The following is a 12,060-nucleotide window of genomic DNA, read 5'->3' as shown; positions in this document are numbered from 1 at the left end:
TCTCTGGCGTTATAAGGGGATTGAGCTGTACTTGTCAACCGGTTCCATTTAACCTAGGAAACTGATCACTGTCCTTGGTTCCCTATTGTGCGAGGAGGGACTGACCCTTTCACGGGCCTGTGACTAACTCGGCATTTGGAGAATGTAGGGAAGTGGAGTGGTTTGCCCAAACGGTGGGAGTCGGGCGTGAATGCCATCTGTGAAACCTTGAGGTACCAATCGTAGACCAAACAACAAAGAGATGCCAACGTGGGCGGAGTTGAAGAGCAAGGTTTCTCGTCCTACCAAAGGTTTAGCTTGACCACAGAAAGACAGTTCCTTGGGAAGCTGGTGGGACACTCTCTTGCATTCAACATGGAGAAGAGCGTGGTTCTGATTACGGGGGTGCTCCTCGGGAATCGGGCTGGGCTTAGCGGTGCTTCTCGCCTCTGACACCTGCCAACGGTTTAAAGGTAAGCCCCACCCCCCCCTGTCCATCGTAATATCTAGTTTCAGACTTCTCAAACTCCCCCCCCCCCCCCGGGCCAACATGAGTCCACCAGAGCCAGGGGTCCAACATTTCTTCTTGATAACTTAATTAACCAACGGACCTAGTTATTGATGGCCAGACAAGTTGCAGGGTTGTACACACGGTTGGGATGGCTCGGCCTTCAAGTGCAGACTGGTAGGTGCAATCAAAGGGTAAACCACTATTAATAATCATGATGGCTATACAATATTTCCTCTGAAGGCAATATGGTATATACATCATTTGATTTCCCGTTCTTTTATATTCTCTATGGGTATTGGGTATGATGGACATATATCTACTCCAGTGGGATCAGATCCACATTGGCCATCTTTCCATGGTATTGAGTGGGACATTATGAAGGTTTTCTTTCGTTCTTTGGCTAATTGACTTGCCGTGTTGCCCTGGAACACGGCCTTTTGGTTGCCAAGGACTGAACTTGCTGTGGACACGCACTCTAGCTTAGCGAGCGGCGATTGGCCAGGTAGACGCAGGATACTGATCATCCTTATATTGTCTAACATCACAGAGCAATTAACGCCTCCCCCGCCCCATGACATATTAACGGGTTCTGTACCACCATAAGCCAGCGGTGTCTCCCCTTTTCTACCTTAAATCGTTGTGTTGGGGTCACGAGGTAGAGAAGAAAGTCGCCTGTAGCGAGATGTAGAGTGCTAGAGAAGGAGGAGGAAGGGGGTGGCATCTCAGAAGTTGGAGAAGTGTGGGTTATCCAAAGAGAAATAACTCCCAGCAGATCCATTGTGATTGTGGTTCAGTGGGGGTGTCGCTGCTTTTTGAATTGGGCCAACCCGGGTTGAGGTGCTAGTGTCCACGCTCGGTGGGCAAGTCCCTTTTTATCTCCCTGTGCTTCAGCTGCCAACATTGGATGGTAAGCTCTTGAGGACAAGGGGGTTCCTCAACATTGCCCCCAAATGTTGGTGCCCCCTCAACGTTTTGACATGCGTGGTGCCTGCCGTCGGTAATGACTCTGTTGGCCGTCTCCAGTCTACGCCACCATGCGTGACCTGTCCAAGAAGGAGCGCCTCCTGGAGTGTGTGCGGGACGTTCACCGCGGACACCTTTGAGATCCTCCAGATGGACGTCACGATCAGCAGTCCGTGGTGGATTCCGTCCAGAAGATCAAGGAGCAGCGGGTGGACATTCTGGGTGAGCTGGCGTCCTCGGGGGCCCCTTCCCTTACCGTATCAACTGGCTTCTAATGGCCGCAGTATGTCACAGTATATAGGCACGTGTGAGTCTGTGTATCATTGCATATGTCTGTGGGGCAGTGTGCATGTGTAGATCTGTGTGTATCATTGTATATGTCTGTGTGGGGATGTACCTGTGTGTGTTGTGTGTGTGTGTGTGTGTGTGTGTGTGTGTGTGTGTGTGTGTGTGTGTGTGTGTGTGTGTATCTATAATTGTATGTCTGTGTGTGTATCATTGTGTTTGTATATTGTGTTTGTGTAGATCTGTGTGTATCATTGTATATGTCTGTGTGGGATGAGCATGTGTAGACCTGTGTGTGCGTGGGTCTTTGTGTATCATTGTGTGTATATATATGTGTGTGTCTATCAGTGTATATGTCTGTGTGTTTGTGTAGATCTGTGTGTGTGTTTGTGTAGATCTGTGTGTATCATATTTGTGTGTGTGTGTGTGTCAGGCAGGATTCCACCCCAGCGGTGGTTGTGCGGCTGCCTCTGAAGAATGGAAATAAATGATACACACTTAGAGTATGAGCTCTTCGGGGCAGTGACTCCCTTTGCCTCGTGTTGTCATTTACCTGCTCCTCTTATCCCCATTGCCTGCACTTTATTTACCTTGTACTGTCATGCGGTAAAGCTCGGCGTATACTGTTGGCGCTATATACTGTAACTAACACTATACGTGCATATATACAAGATGATTATTAATGTGTTCGCTGCCTTTGAAGTGGGAGGGGAAGAATATTGCGAGCTTTGCATGGCAGGGATGTGTTCCGGGAAACGTCTGCAGGCGGCAGCGTGTAAGAAACGGATATAATATTAGGATAATACTAGGAATAGTTTGTGAGACTTGACTCTCTCCTTCTCTCTCCTCCCCATCTTCCTCTCTCTCCTCCCCATCTTCCTCTCTCTCCTCCCCCTCTCTGTTTTTCCCCCTCTTCAACTCTTAATTCCCCCCTGTCCATCTCTTAATTTCCCCCTCTCCCTCTCTCTGTCTGCTCTTCTGCCCCTCTCTCTGTCTGCTCTTCTGCCCCTCTCTCTGTCTGCTCTTCTGCCCCTCTCTCTGTCTGCTCTTCTGCCCCTCTCTCTGTCTGCTCTTCTGCCCCTCTCTCTGTCTGCTCTTCTGCCCCTCTTTGTGTCTGCTCTTCTGCCCCTCTCTCTGCCTGCCACTCTCTCTGTCTGCTCTTCTGTCCCTCTCTCTGCCTGCCCCTCTCTCTGTCTGCTCTTCTGCCCCTCTCTCTGTCTGCTCTTCTGCCCCTCTCTCTGTCTGCTCTTCTGCCCCTCTCTCTGTCTGCTCTTCTGCCCCTCTTTGTGTCTGCTCTTCTGCCCCTCTCTCTGCCTGCCACTCTCTCTGTCTGCTCTTCTGTCCCTCTCTCTGCCTGCCCCTCTCTCTGTCTGCTCTTCTGCCCCTCTCTCTGTCTGCTCTTCTGCCCCTCTCTCTGTCTGCTCTTCTGCCCCTCTCTCTGTCTGCTCTTCTGCCCCTCTTTGTGTCTGCTCTTCTGCCTCTCTCTCTGCCTGCCCCTCTCTCTGTCTGCTCTTCTGTCCCTCTCTCTGCCTGCCCCTCTCTCTGTCTGCTCTTCTCCCCCTCTCTCTGTCTGCTCTTCTGCCCCTCTCTCTGCCTGCCCCTCTCTCTGTCTGCTCTTCTGCCCCTCTCTCTGTCTGCTCTTCTGCCCATCTCTCTGTCTACTCTTCTGCCCCTCTTTCTGTCTGCTCTTCTGCCCCTCTCTCTGTCTGCTCTTCTGCCCCTCTCTCTGCCTGCCCCTCTCTCTGTCTGCTCTTCTACTCCTCTCTCTGCCTGCCCCTCTGTCTGTCTCTCCCTCTCTCTCTCTGTTTGCCCCTCTCTCTCTGTCTCTCCCTCTCTCTGCCTCTCCCTCTCTTTCTGTATCTTTCGCTGTTCTCTCCTCCTCCCCCCCCCTCTCCTCTCTCCCCAGTGTGTAACGCTGGCGTTGGTTTGATGGGTCCCCTGGAATGTCACTCCTACGACACCATGAAGAAAATCTTTGACGTCAACCTTTTCGGCACCATCGGCACTATCCAAGCGTTCCTCCCCGGGATGAAACAGAGGAGGACCGGAAGGATAATAATCTCCAGCAGCGTCGGAGGACTACAGGGTAAGGAACACATCACGCGGCTCACCAACATAGAAAAAGGAAAGCCACCAAATGATAGGCTTAACAATAGTGCCCAATGTCAGGCAGTAGCTGCAAAGGCAAATAAGATCTTATCTGACTTACTGTATGAGGACAGGCTAGTGCCCAATGTCAGGCAGTAGCTGCAAAGGCAAATAAGATCTTATCTGACTTACTGTATGAGGACAGGCTAGTGCCCAATGTCAGGCAGTAGCTGCAAAGGCAAATAAGATCTTATCTGACTTACTGTATGAGGACAGGCTAGTGCCCAATGTCAGGCAGTAGCTGCAAAGGCAAATAAGATCTTATCTGACTTACTGTATGAGGACAGGCTAGTGCCCAATGTCAGGCAGTAGCTGCAAAGGCAAATAAGATCTTATCTGACTTACTGTATGCGGAGAGGCTAGTGCCCAATGTCAGGCAGTAGCTGCAAAGGCAAATAAGATCTTATCTGACTTACTGTATGAGGACAGGCTAGTGCCCAATGTCAGGCAGTAGCTGCAAAGGCAAATAAGATCTTATCTGACTTACTGTATGAGGAGAGGCTAGTGCCCAATGTCAGGCAGTAGCTGCAAAGGCAAATAAGATCTTATCTGACTTACTGTATGAGGAGAGGCTAGTGCCCAATGTCAGGCAGTAGCTGCAAAGGCAAATAAGATCTTATCTGACTTACTGTATGCGGAGAGGCTAGTGCCCAATGTCAGGCAGTAGCTGCAAAGGCAAATAAGATCTTATCTGACTTACTGTATGAGGACAGGCTAGTGCCCAATGTCAGGCAGTAGCTGCAAAGGCAAATAAGATCTTATCTGACTTACTGTATGAGGACAGGCTAGTACCCAATGTCAGGCAGTAGCTGCAAAGGCAAATAAGATCTTATCTGACTTACTGTATGCGGAGAGGCTAGTGCCCAATGTCAGGCAGTAGCTGCAAAGGCAAATAAGATCTTATCTGACTTACTGTATGAGGACAGGCTAGTGCCCAATGTCAGGCAGTAGCTGCAAAGGCAAATAAGATCTTATCTGACTTATGCGGAGAGGCTAGCCAAATTAGATTGCTTTACATTACAAAATAAGTGTCTTAGGCTGGGTTGCCAGTGGCCGCTGTGGCGCGTGCCATGGCGTGTGCGCCGCAAACAAGGCACCGCCCTCTATGGGGCAGGCCCCAGTAGGCGTGTGTTCGTGCGCGCACAAGCCGCGATGCGCGACCGCCTTGGCCAAAAGACAAGATTATTATCTTTTGTGGGTGGTGGCCGAGCATTGGCCACGTCATGGCGGCGGTTCAGCCAATGAGGGCGAACCAGCCGCGTAATGGCATGGCCGCGCCCCCCCGCCACGCCTCCACCCCCCTGTTGGATCTCCTGCTCTCGAGGCCAAGCCCAGCTGCAGACCACAGGTCACGGCTGAAGTGGGTGCACGCGCTGCCAAACGTGTGTAAGTAGTGGTACTCTGGGTGTGTAAGTAGTGGTACTCTGGGTGAGTAAGTAAGTAGTGGTACTCTGGGTGAGTAAGTAAGTAGTGGTACTCTGGGTGAGTAAGTAAGTAGTGGTACTCTGGGTGAGTAAGTAGTGGTACTCTGGGTGACTAAGTAAGTAGTGGTACTCTGGGTGAGTAAGTAAGTAGTGGTACTCTGGGTGAGTAAGTAAGTAGTGGTACTCTGGGTGAGTAAGTAAGTAGTGGTACTCTGGGTGAGTAAGTAAGTAGTGGTACTCTGGGTGAGTAAGTAAGTAGTGGTACTCTGGGTGAGTAAGTAAGTAGTGGTACTCTGGGTGAGTAAGTAAGTAGTGGTACTCTGGGTGAGTAAGTAGTGGTACTCTGGGTGAGTAAGTAAGTAGTGGTACTCTGGGTGAGTAAGTAGTGGTACTCTGGGTGAGTAAGTAGTGGTACTCTGGGTGACTAAGTAAGTAGTGGTACTCTGGGTGAGTAAGTAAGTAGTGGTACTCTGGGTGAGTAAGTAAGTAGTGGTACTCTGGGTGAGTAAGTAAGTAGTGGTACTCTGGGTGAGTAAGTAAGTAGTGGTACTCTGGGTGAGTAAGTAAGTAGTGGTACTCTGGGTGAGTAAGTAAGTAGTGGTACTCTGGGTGTGTAAGTAGTGGTGCTCTGGGTGAGTAAGTAAGTAGTGGTACTCTGGGTGAGTAAGTAAGTAGTGGTACTCTGGGTGAGTAAGTAAGTAGTGGTACTCTGGGTGAGTAAGTAGTGGTACTCTGGGTGACTAAGTAAGTAGTGGTACTCTGGGTGAGTAAGTAAGTAGTGGTACTCTGGGTGAGTAAGTAAGTAGTGGTACTCTGGGTGAGTAAGTAAGTAGTGGTACTCTGGGTGAGTAAGTAAGTAGTGGTACTCTGGGTGAGTAAGTAAGTAGTGGTACTCTGGGTGAGTAAGTAGTGGTACTCTGGGTGAGTAAGTAAGTAGTGGTACTCTGGGTGAGTAAGTAGTGGTACTCTGGGTGAGTAAGTAGTGGTACTCTGGGTGACTAAGTAAGTAGTGGTACTCTGGGTGAGTAAGTAAGTAGTGGTACTCTGGGTGAGTAAGTAAGTAGTGGTACTCTGGGTGAGTAAGTAAGTAGTGGTACTCTGGGTGAGTAAGTAAGTAGTGGTACTCTGGGTGAGTAAGTAAGTAGTGGTACTCTGGGTGAGTAAGTAAGTAGTGGTACTCTGGGTGTGTAAGTAGTGGTGCTCTGGGTGAGTAAGTAAGTAGTGGTACTCTGGGTGAGTAAGTAAGTAGTGGTACTCTGGGTGAGTAAGTAAGTAGTGGTACTCTGGGTGAGTAAGTAAGTAGTGGTACTCTGGGTGAGTAAGTAAGTAGTGGTACTCTGGGTGAGTAAGTAGTGGTACTCTGGGTGACTAAGTAAGTAGTGGTACTCTGGGTGAGTAAGTAAGTAGTGGTACTCTGGGTGAGTAAGTAAGTAGTGGTACTCTGGGTGAGTAAGTAAGTAGTGGTACTCTGGGTGAGTAAGTAAGTAGTGGTACTCTGGGTGAGTAAGTAAGTAGTGGTACTCTGGGTGAGTAAGTAGTGGTACTCTGGGTGAGTAAGTAAGTAGTGGTACTCTGGGTGAGTAAGTAAGTAGTGGTACTCTGGGTGAGTAAGTAAGTAGTGGTACTCTGGGTGAGTAAGTAGTGGTACTCTGGGTGACTAAGTAAGTAGTGGTACTCTGGGTGAGTAAGTAAGTAGTGGTACTCTGGGTGAGTAAGTAAGTAGTGGTACTCTGGGTGAGTAAGTAAGTAGTGGTACTCTGGGTGAGTAAGTAAGTAGTGGTACTCTGGGTGAGTAAGTAAGTAGTGGTACTCTGGGTGAGTAAGTAGTGGTACTCTGGGTGACTAAGTAAGTAGTGGTACTCTGGGTGAGTAAGTAAGTAGTGGTACTCTGGGTGAGTAAGTAAGTAGTGGTACTCTGGGTGAGTAAGTAAGTAGTGGTACTCTGGGTGAGTAAGTAAGTAGTGGTACTCTGGGTGAGTAAGTAAGTAGTGGTACTCTGGGTGAGTAAGTAGTGGTACTCTGGGTGAGTAAGTAAGTAGTGGTACTCTGGGTGAGTAAGTAGTGGTACTCTGGGTGAGTAAGTAGTGGTACTCTGGGTGACTAAGTAAGTAGTGGTACTCTGGGTGAGTAAGTAAGTAGTGGTACTCTGGGTGAGTAAGTAAGTAGTGGTACTCTGGGTGAGTAAGTAAGTAGTGGTACTCTGGGTGAGTAAGTAAGTAGTGGTACTCTGGGTGAGTAAGTAAGTAGTGGTACTCTGGGTGAGTAAGTAAGTAGTGGTACTCTGGGTGTGTAAGTAGTGGTGCTCTGGGTGAGTAAGTAAGTAGTGGTACTCTGGGTGAGTAAGTAAGTAGTGGTACTCTGGGTGAGTAAGTAAGTAGTGGTACTCTGGGTGAGTAAGTAAGTAGTGGTACTCTGGGTGAGTAAGTAAATAGTGGTACTCTGGGTGTGTAAGTAGTGGTGCTCTGGGTGAGTAAGTAAGTAGTGGTACTCTGGGTGAGTAAGTAAGTAGTGGTACTCTGGGTGAGTAAGTGGTGCTCTGGGTGTGTAAATAAGTACAGGCGGTCCTCGGTTATCCAACGGAATCCGTTCTGGAAGTAGCGTTGGATAGTGACACCGCTGTAAAGTGAGTCCCATGGTAATCAGTGGCAGTGAGCGTCGGATAACGCATTCAGGCGTTGGATAACGCATTCAAGCATCGGATAACGCATTCAGGCATCGGATAACGCATTCAAGCATCGGATAACGCATTCAGGCGTCGGAAAACATCCCGTAGGGTTGCATTGTAAAGCGTTGGATGTGCCATTCGTTGTAAAGTGAAACGTTGGATAACGATTACTACCTGTAGTGGTACTCTGGGTGTGTAAGTAGCAGTACTCTGGCTGTATAAGTAGTGGTACTCTTGGTGTGTAAGTAAGTAGTGGTACTCTGGAGTTGGAAATAAGTAGTGGTACTCTGGGTGTGTAAGTAGTGGTACTCTGGGTGTGTAAGTAGTGGTACTCTGGGTGTGTAAGTAGTAGTGCTCTGAGTGTGTAAGTAGTGGTACATTGGGTGTGTAAGTAGTGGTACACTGGGTGTGTAAGTAGTGGTACACTGGGTGTGTAAGTAGTGGTACTCTGGGTGTGTAAGTAGTGGTACTCCTGGGGGTGGAAATAAGTAGTGGTGCTTTGGGGGTGGAAATAAGTAGTGGTACTCTGGGTGTGTAAGTAGTGATGCTTTGGGTGTGTAAGTAATGGTACTCTGGGTGTGTAAGTAGTGGTACTCTGGGTGTGTATGTAGTGGTGCTCTGGGTATGGAAATAAGTAGTGGTGCTCTGGGTGTGTAAGTAGTGGTACACTGGGTGTGTAAGTAGTGGTACACTGGGTGTGTAAGTAGTGGTACTCTGGGTGTGTAAGTAGTGGTACACTGGGTGTGTAAGAAGTGGTGCTCTGGGTGTGTAAGTAGGGGTACTCTGGGTGTGTAAGTAGTGGTGCTCTGGGTATGGAAATGGGTAGTGGTACTCTGGGTGTGTAAGTAGTGGTACTCTGGGTGTGTAAGTAGTGGTACTCTGGGTGTGTAAGTAGTGGTGCTCTGGGTGTGTAAGTAGTGGTACTCTAGGTGTGTAAGTAGTGGTACTCTGGGGGTGGAAATAAGTAGTGGTACTCTGGGTGTGTAAGTAGTGGTACTCTGGGTGTGTAAGTAGTGGTACTCTGGGTGTGTACGTAGTGGTACTCTGGGTGTGTAAGTAGTGGTACACTGGGTGTGTAAGTAGTGGTGCTCTGGGTGTGTAAGTAGTGGTACTCTGGGTGTGTAAGTAGTGGTACACTGGGTGTGTAAGTAGTGGTACACTGGGTGTGTAAGTAGTGGTACTCTGTACCATCCCACGCTGGCAGTAATTCCTCTGTCCAGTAGGTGTCCCGTTTAACGATGTGTACTGTGCCAGTAAGTTTGCGGTGGAGGGTCTGTGTGAGAGTCTGGCTGTGGTGCTGCAACACTTTAATATACAGTAAGTAACGTTATATACAGATTTATCACCTCTTCCTAAAGCCACTGTCACACTTCCAGAAATATACAAAGATCTCTGTGTCTCTCTCTCTCTCTCTCTCTCTGTCTCTATCTCTCAGTCTCTCTATCTTTCTGTCTCTCTTTCTCTGTCTGTCTCTCTCTTTCTCTCTCTCTCCCTCTGTGTCTCTAGCTCCCTCTCTCTCTCTCTCTCTCTGTCTCTGTCTCTGTCTCTCTCTCTCTCTCTCTCTCTCTCTCTCTCTCTCTCTCTCTCTCTCTCTCTCTCTCTCTCTCTCTCCCCCTCTGTCTCTAGCTCCCTGTCTCTCTCTTTCTGTGTCTGTCTGTCTATCTCTCTCTCTATTTGTCTGTTTCTCTATCTGTCTGTCTCTCTCTCTCTCTATCCTGCTCTCTCTGTCTTTCTCGCATCATTTTATTTGGGTGCAGAGAGATTGAAGACTTACAAAGCATGTTCCCATTAATATCACCAGCCTGATACATATGCCCAGTTTACTAAGCAGTGCTAAGCCTTATCACTCAAATGAATGGGGCAATATTGCAAGTACAATCTGTTTCTTATGTCTGTTGCTGATACTTAGAACCCAGTCAATGCTACCATAACACTTGTGCCCTTATGGCGTACCTAGACTGGCACGGGCCCACAAATCGCCAGTCGTATTGACGTTCTAGGTACATCATGACAAGAAGTTGTATTGACATTCTAGGTACGGTATGACAAGAAGTCGTATTGACGTTCTAGGTACGTCATGACAAGTCGTATTGACGTTCTAGGTATGTCATGACAAGAAGTCGTATTGGCGTTCTAGGTACGTCATGATACGAAGTTGTATTGACGTTCTAGGTACGCCATGACATACGTTATATTGACGTTCTAGGTATGTCATGGAAAAATGTTTTGCACTAAGCAGACTATATTTAATCTTTGCAGGTAGGCTTGCCTCAATACTACCCCCTGGGCACCAGATTGTGACCTAGGGGGGCATTGCATTGACCCCGGAGTTATAGGGCGCAGTTAGCAGTGTTGAGTGAATCTGGGCCATACATTGCTACCGTAACCTTGATTTCTCTCCCCCCCGGTGAAGCGTGAGCCTGATCGAGTGCGGCCCGGTGAACACCCACTTTATGGACAACCTGCCTGACCTCAATGACAGCCAGCTTCAGGGTGTGGACGGCGAGACGCGCGCCCTCTACGCTCAGTACCTGCAGCACTGTCAGACCATCTTCCAAGACGTGGCCCAGGACACGGAGGACGTCCTGAAGGTCTGTGTGTGTCTCCCGCTGGCCGCTTGGGGGGGGGGGGCTGAAGGGGTTAATGGATCCCTATTTTTCAATTGATAGCTTCTGGCCTCTAATCGATGCCCCGTAACCACTGCACAAATTCACACTGATACACACTGACACGCACACACATTGACACACTGACACACACATTAACACATAGGAACACTGATACACACAAGCACACTAATACACACACCATTAACACAGTGCACACACATTCACACTGGTACTCATACATAGACACACTGTTGTGCACACATTAACACACTGATACACACACACAAGTACACAGTTTAAACAAAGACCCATAGATATACAGTATGGCCTCACTCATACGGTGGGTTCCGTTCCCGGCCGCCACCGGAATTTTGCCATGTCCACTGGCGATTTCCCGTCTCTGCTACCCCTTCTGCGCATGCGTGGACTCGGCCGACTCCCTCCTGCGCATGCGTGGACTCGGCCGACTCCCTCCTGCGCATGCGTGGACTCGGCCGTCCCCCTTCTGCGCATGCGCGGACTCGGCCGCCCCCCTTCTGCGCATGCGCAGATATGGTGCCCCCCCCCCTTCTACGCATGCGCGGATATGGCGGCCCCCCTTCTCGGTAGTGGCGGATCGCCAAGAAGCGAAACGCCGAGAAGCGGGGCCCTACTGTACCATGATCTACATAGATTTGCACACACACTGACCAGCGTGTGTGTGTATATACATACATACATACAGTGTACATCCTGAGATGTATAGGGTACTTCTAAACTCCCCGGCAGCAGGGAGGGGGCTTGAAGACGTGTGCACTTTAGCTGATCAGTTATCTCAGAGAGGGCTGTTTGGTGTGTCTATAACAGGTGTTCCTGGAAGCCATCGAAGCGCCCGTCCCATCCCTGAGATACTTCACCACCCAGTTCTTCATGCCCCTGATGAAGCTCAAGTTGTCCTGTACCAGCGGCACGGAGTATGTCCGGGCCATGCACAAGTTTGTCTTCTCCGCCGCGAAGCCGGAGGAGGAGCGTAAATAGAACCGGAGAGGGACCCCCAGCTCTGCCCCCGAGGCTCTCCCCTCCCCAGCACGGGAAACTGGCCTCCTACTACTTGTAATGCAGAGCGCACCTGGAATAAATGAAAGGGATTAAAGCGAGGATATATTCTGTCACTGCTTATTATTGGTGTATGCTCTCTCTCTCTCACACTCTCCCTCTCACACACACACTCTCTCTCACACTCCCTCACTCTCTCACTCCCTCTCACACTTTATCTCTCTCCCTCTCTATATATATATATATCTCTCTCTAGTTCTCTCTCACTCACACTCTCTCACACACACACTCTCACACACACTCTCTCTCTCTCACTTCTCTCTCTCTCACACTATCTCTCAGTCTCTCTCTGACACTCTCTATCTTTCACACCCTCTCTATCTCTCACACCCTCTCTCACCCTCTTTCTCACCCTCTCTCTCACATTCTCTCACACTCTCT

At 49.2% G+C, this 12,060-nt stretch overlaps 1 protein-coding gene across 1 annotated transcript; it reads left to right on the top strand.

Annotated features, from left to right (window-relative positions):
* Positions 1–25: 25 nt before the first annotated feature.
* Positions 26–11,720, top strand: HSD17B1 (hydroxysteroid 17-beta dehydrogenase 1). Its single transcript, XM_075582859.1, is given in 7 exon segments — positions 26–381; positions 383–452; positions 1,514–1,675; positions 3,645–3,824; positions 9,199–9,292; positions 10,389–10,566; positions 11,431–11,720. Coding segments are annotated over 7 exon segments (882 nt in total). The 5' UTR covers positions 26–354; the 3' UTR covers positions 11,602–11,720.
* The last annotated feature ends 340 nt before the right edge of the window (positions 11,721–12,060 follow it).

The sequence above is a fragment of the Ascaphus truei genome, unplaced genomic scaffold (assembly GCF_040206685.1).
Source record: "Ascaphus truei isolate aAscTru1 unplaced genomic scaffold, aAscTru1.hap1 HAP1_SCAFFOLD_2643, whole genome shotgun sequence".
NCBI classification, from domain to species: domain Eukaryota; kingdom Metazoa; phylum Chordata; class Amphibia; order Anura; family Ascaphidae; genus Ascaphus; species Ascaphus truei.
Note: the sequence above shows the minus strand (reverse complement) of the source record. Positions and strands in the feature narration are given on the sequence as shown.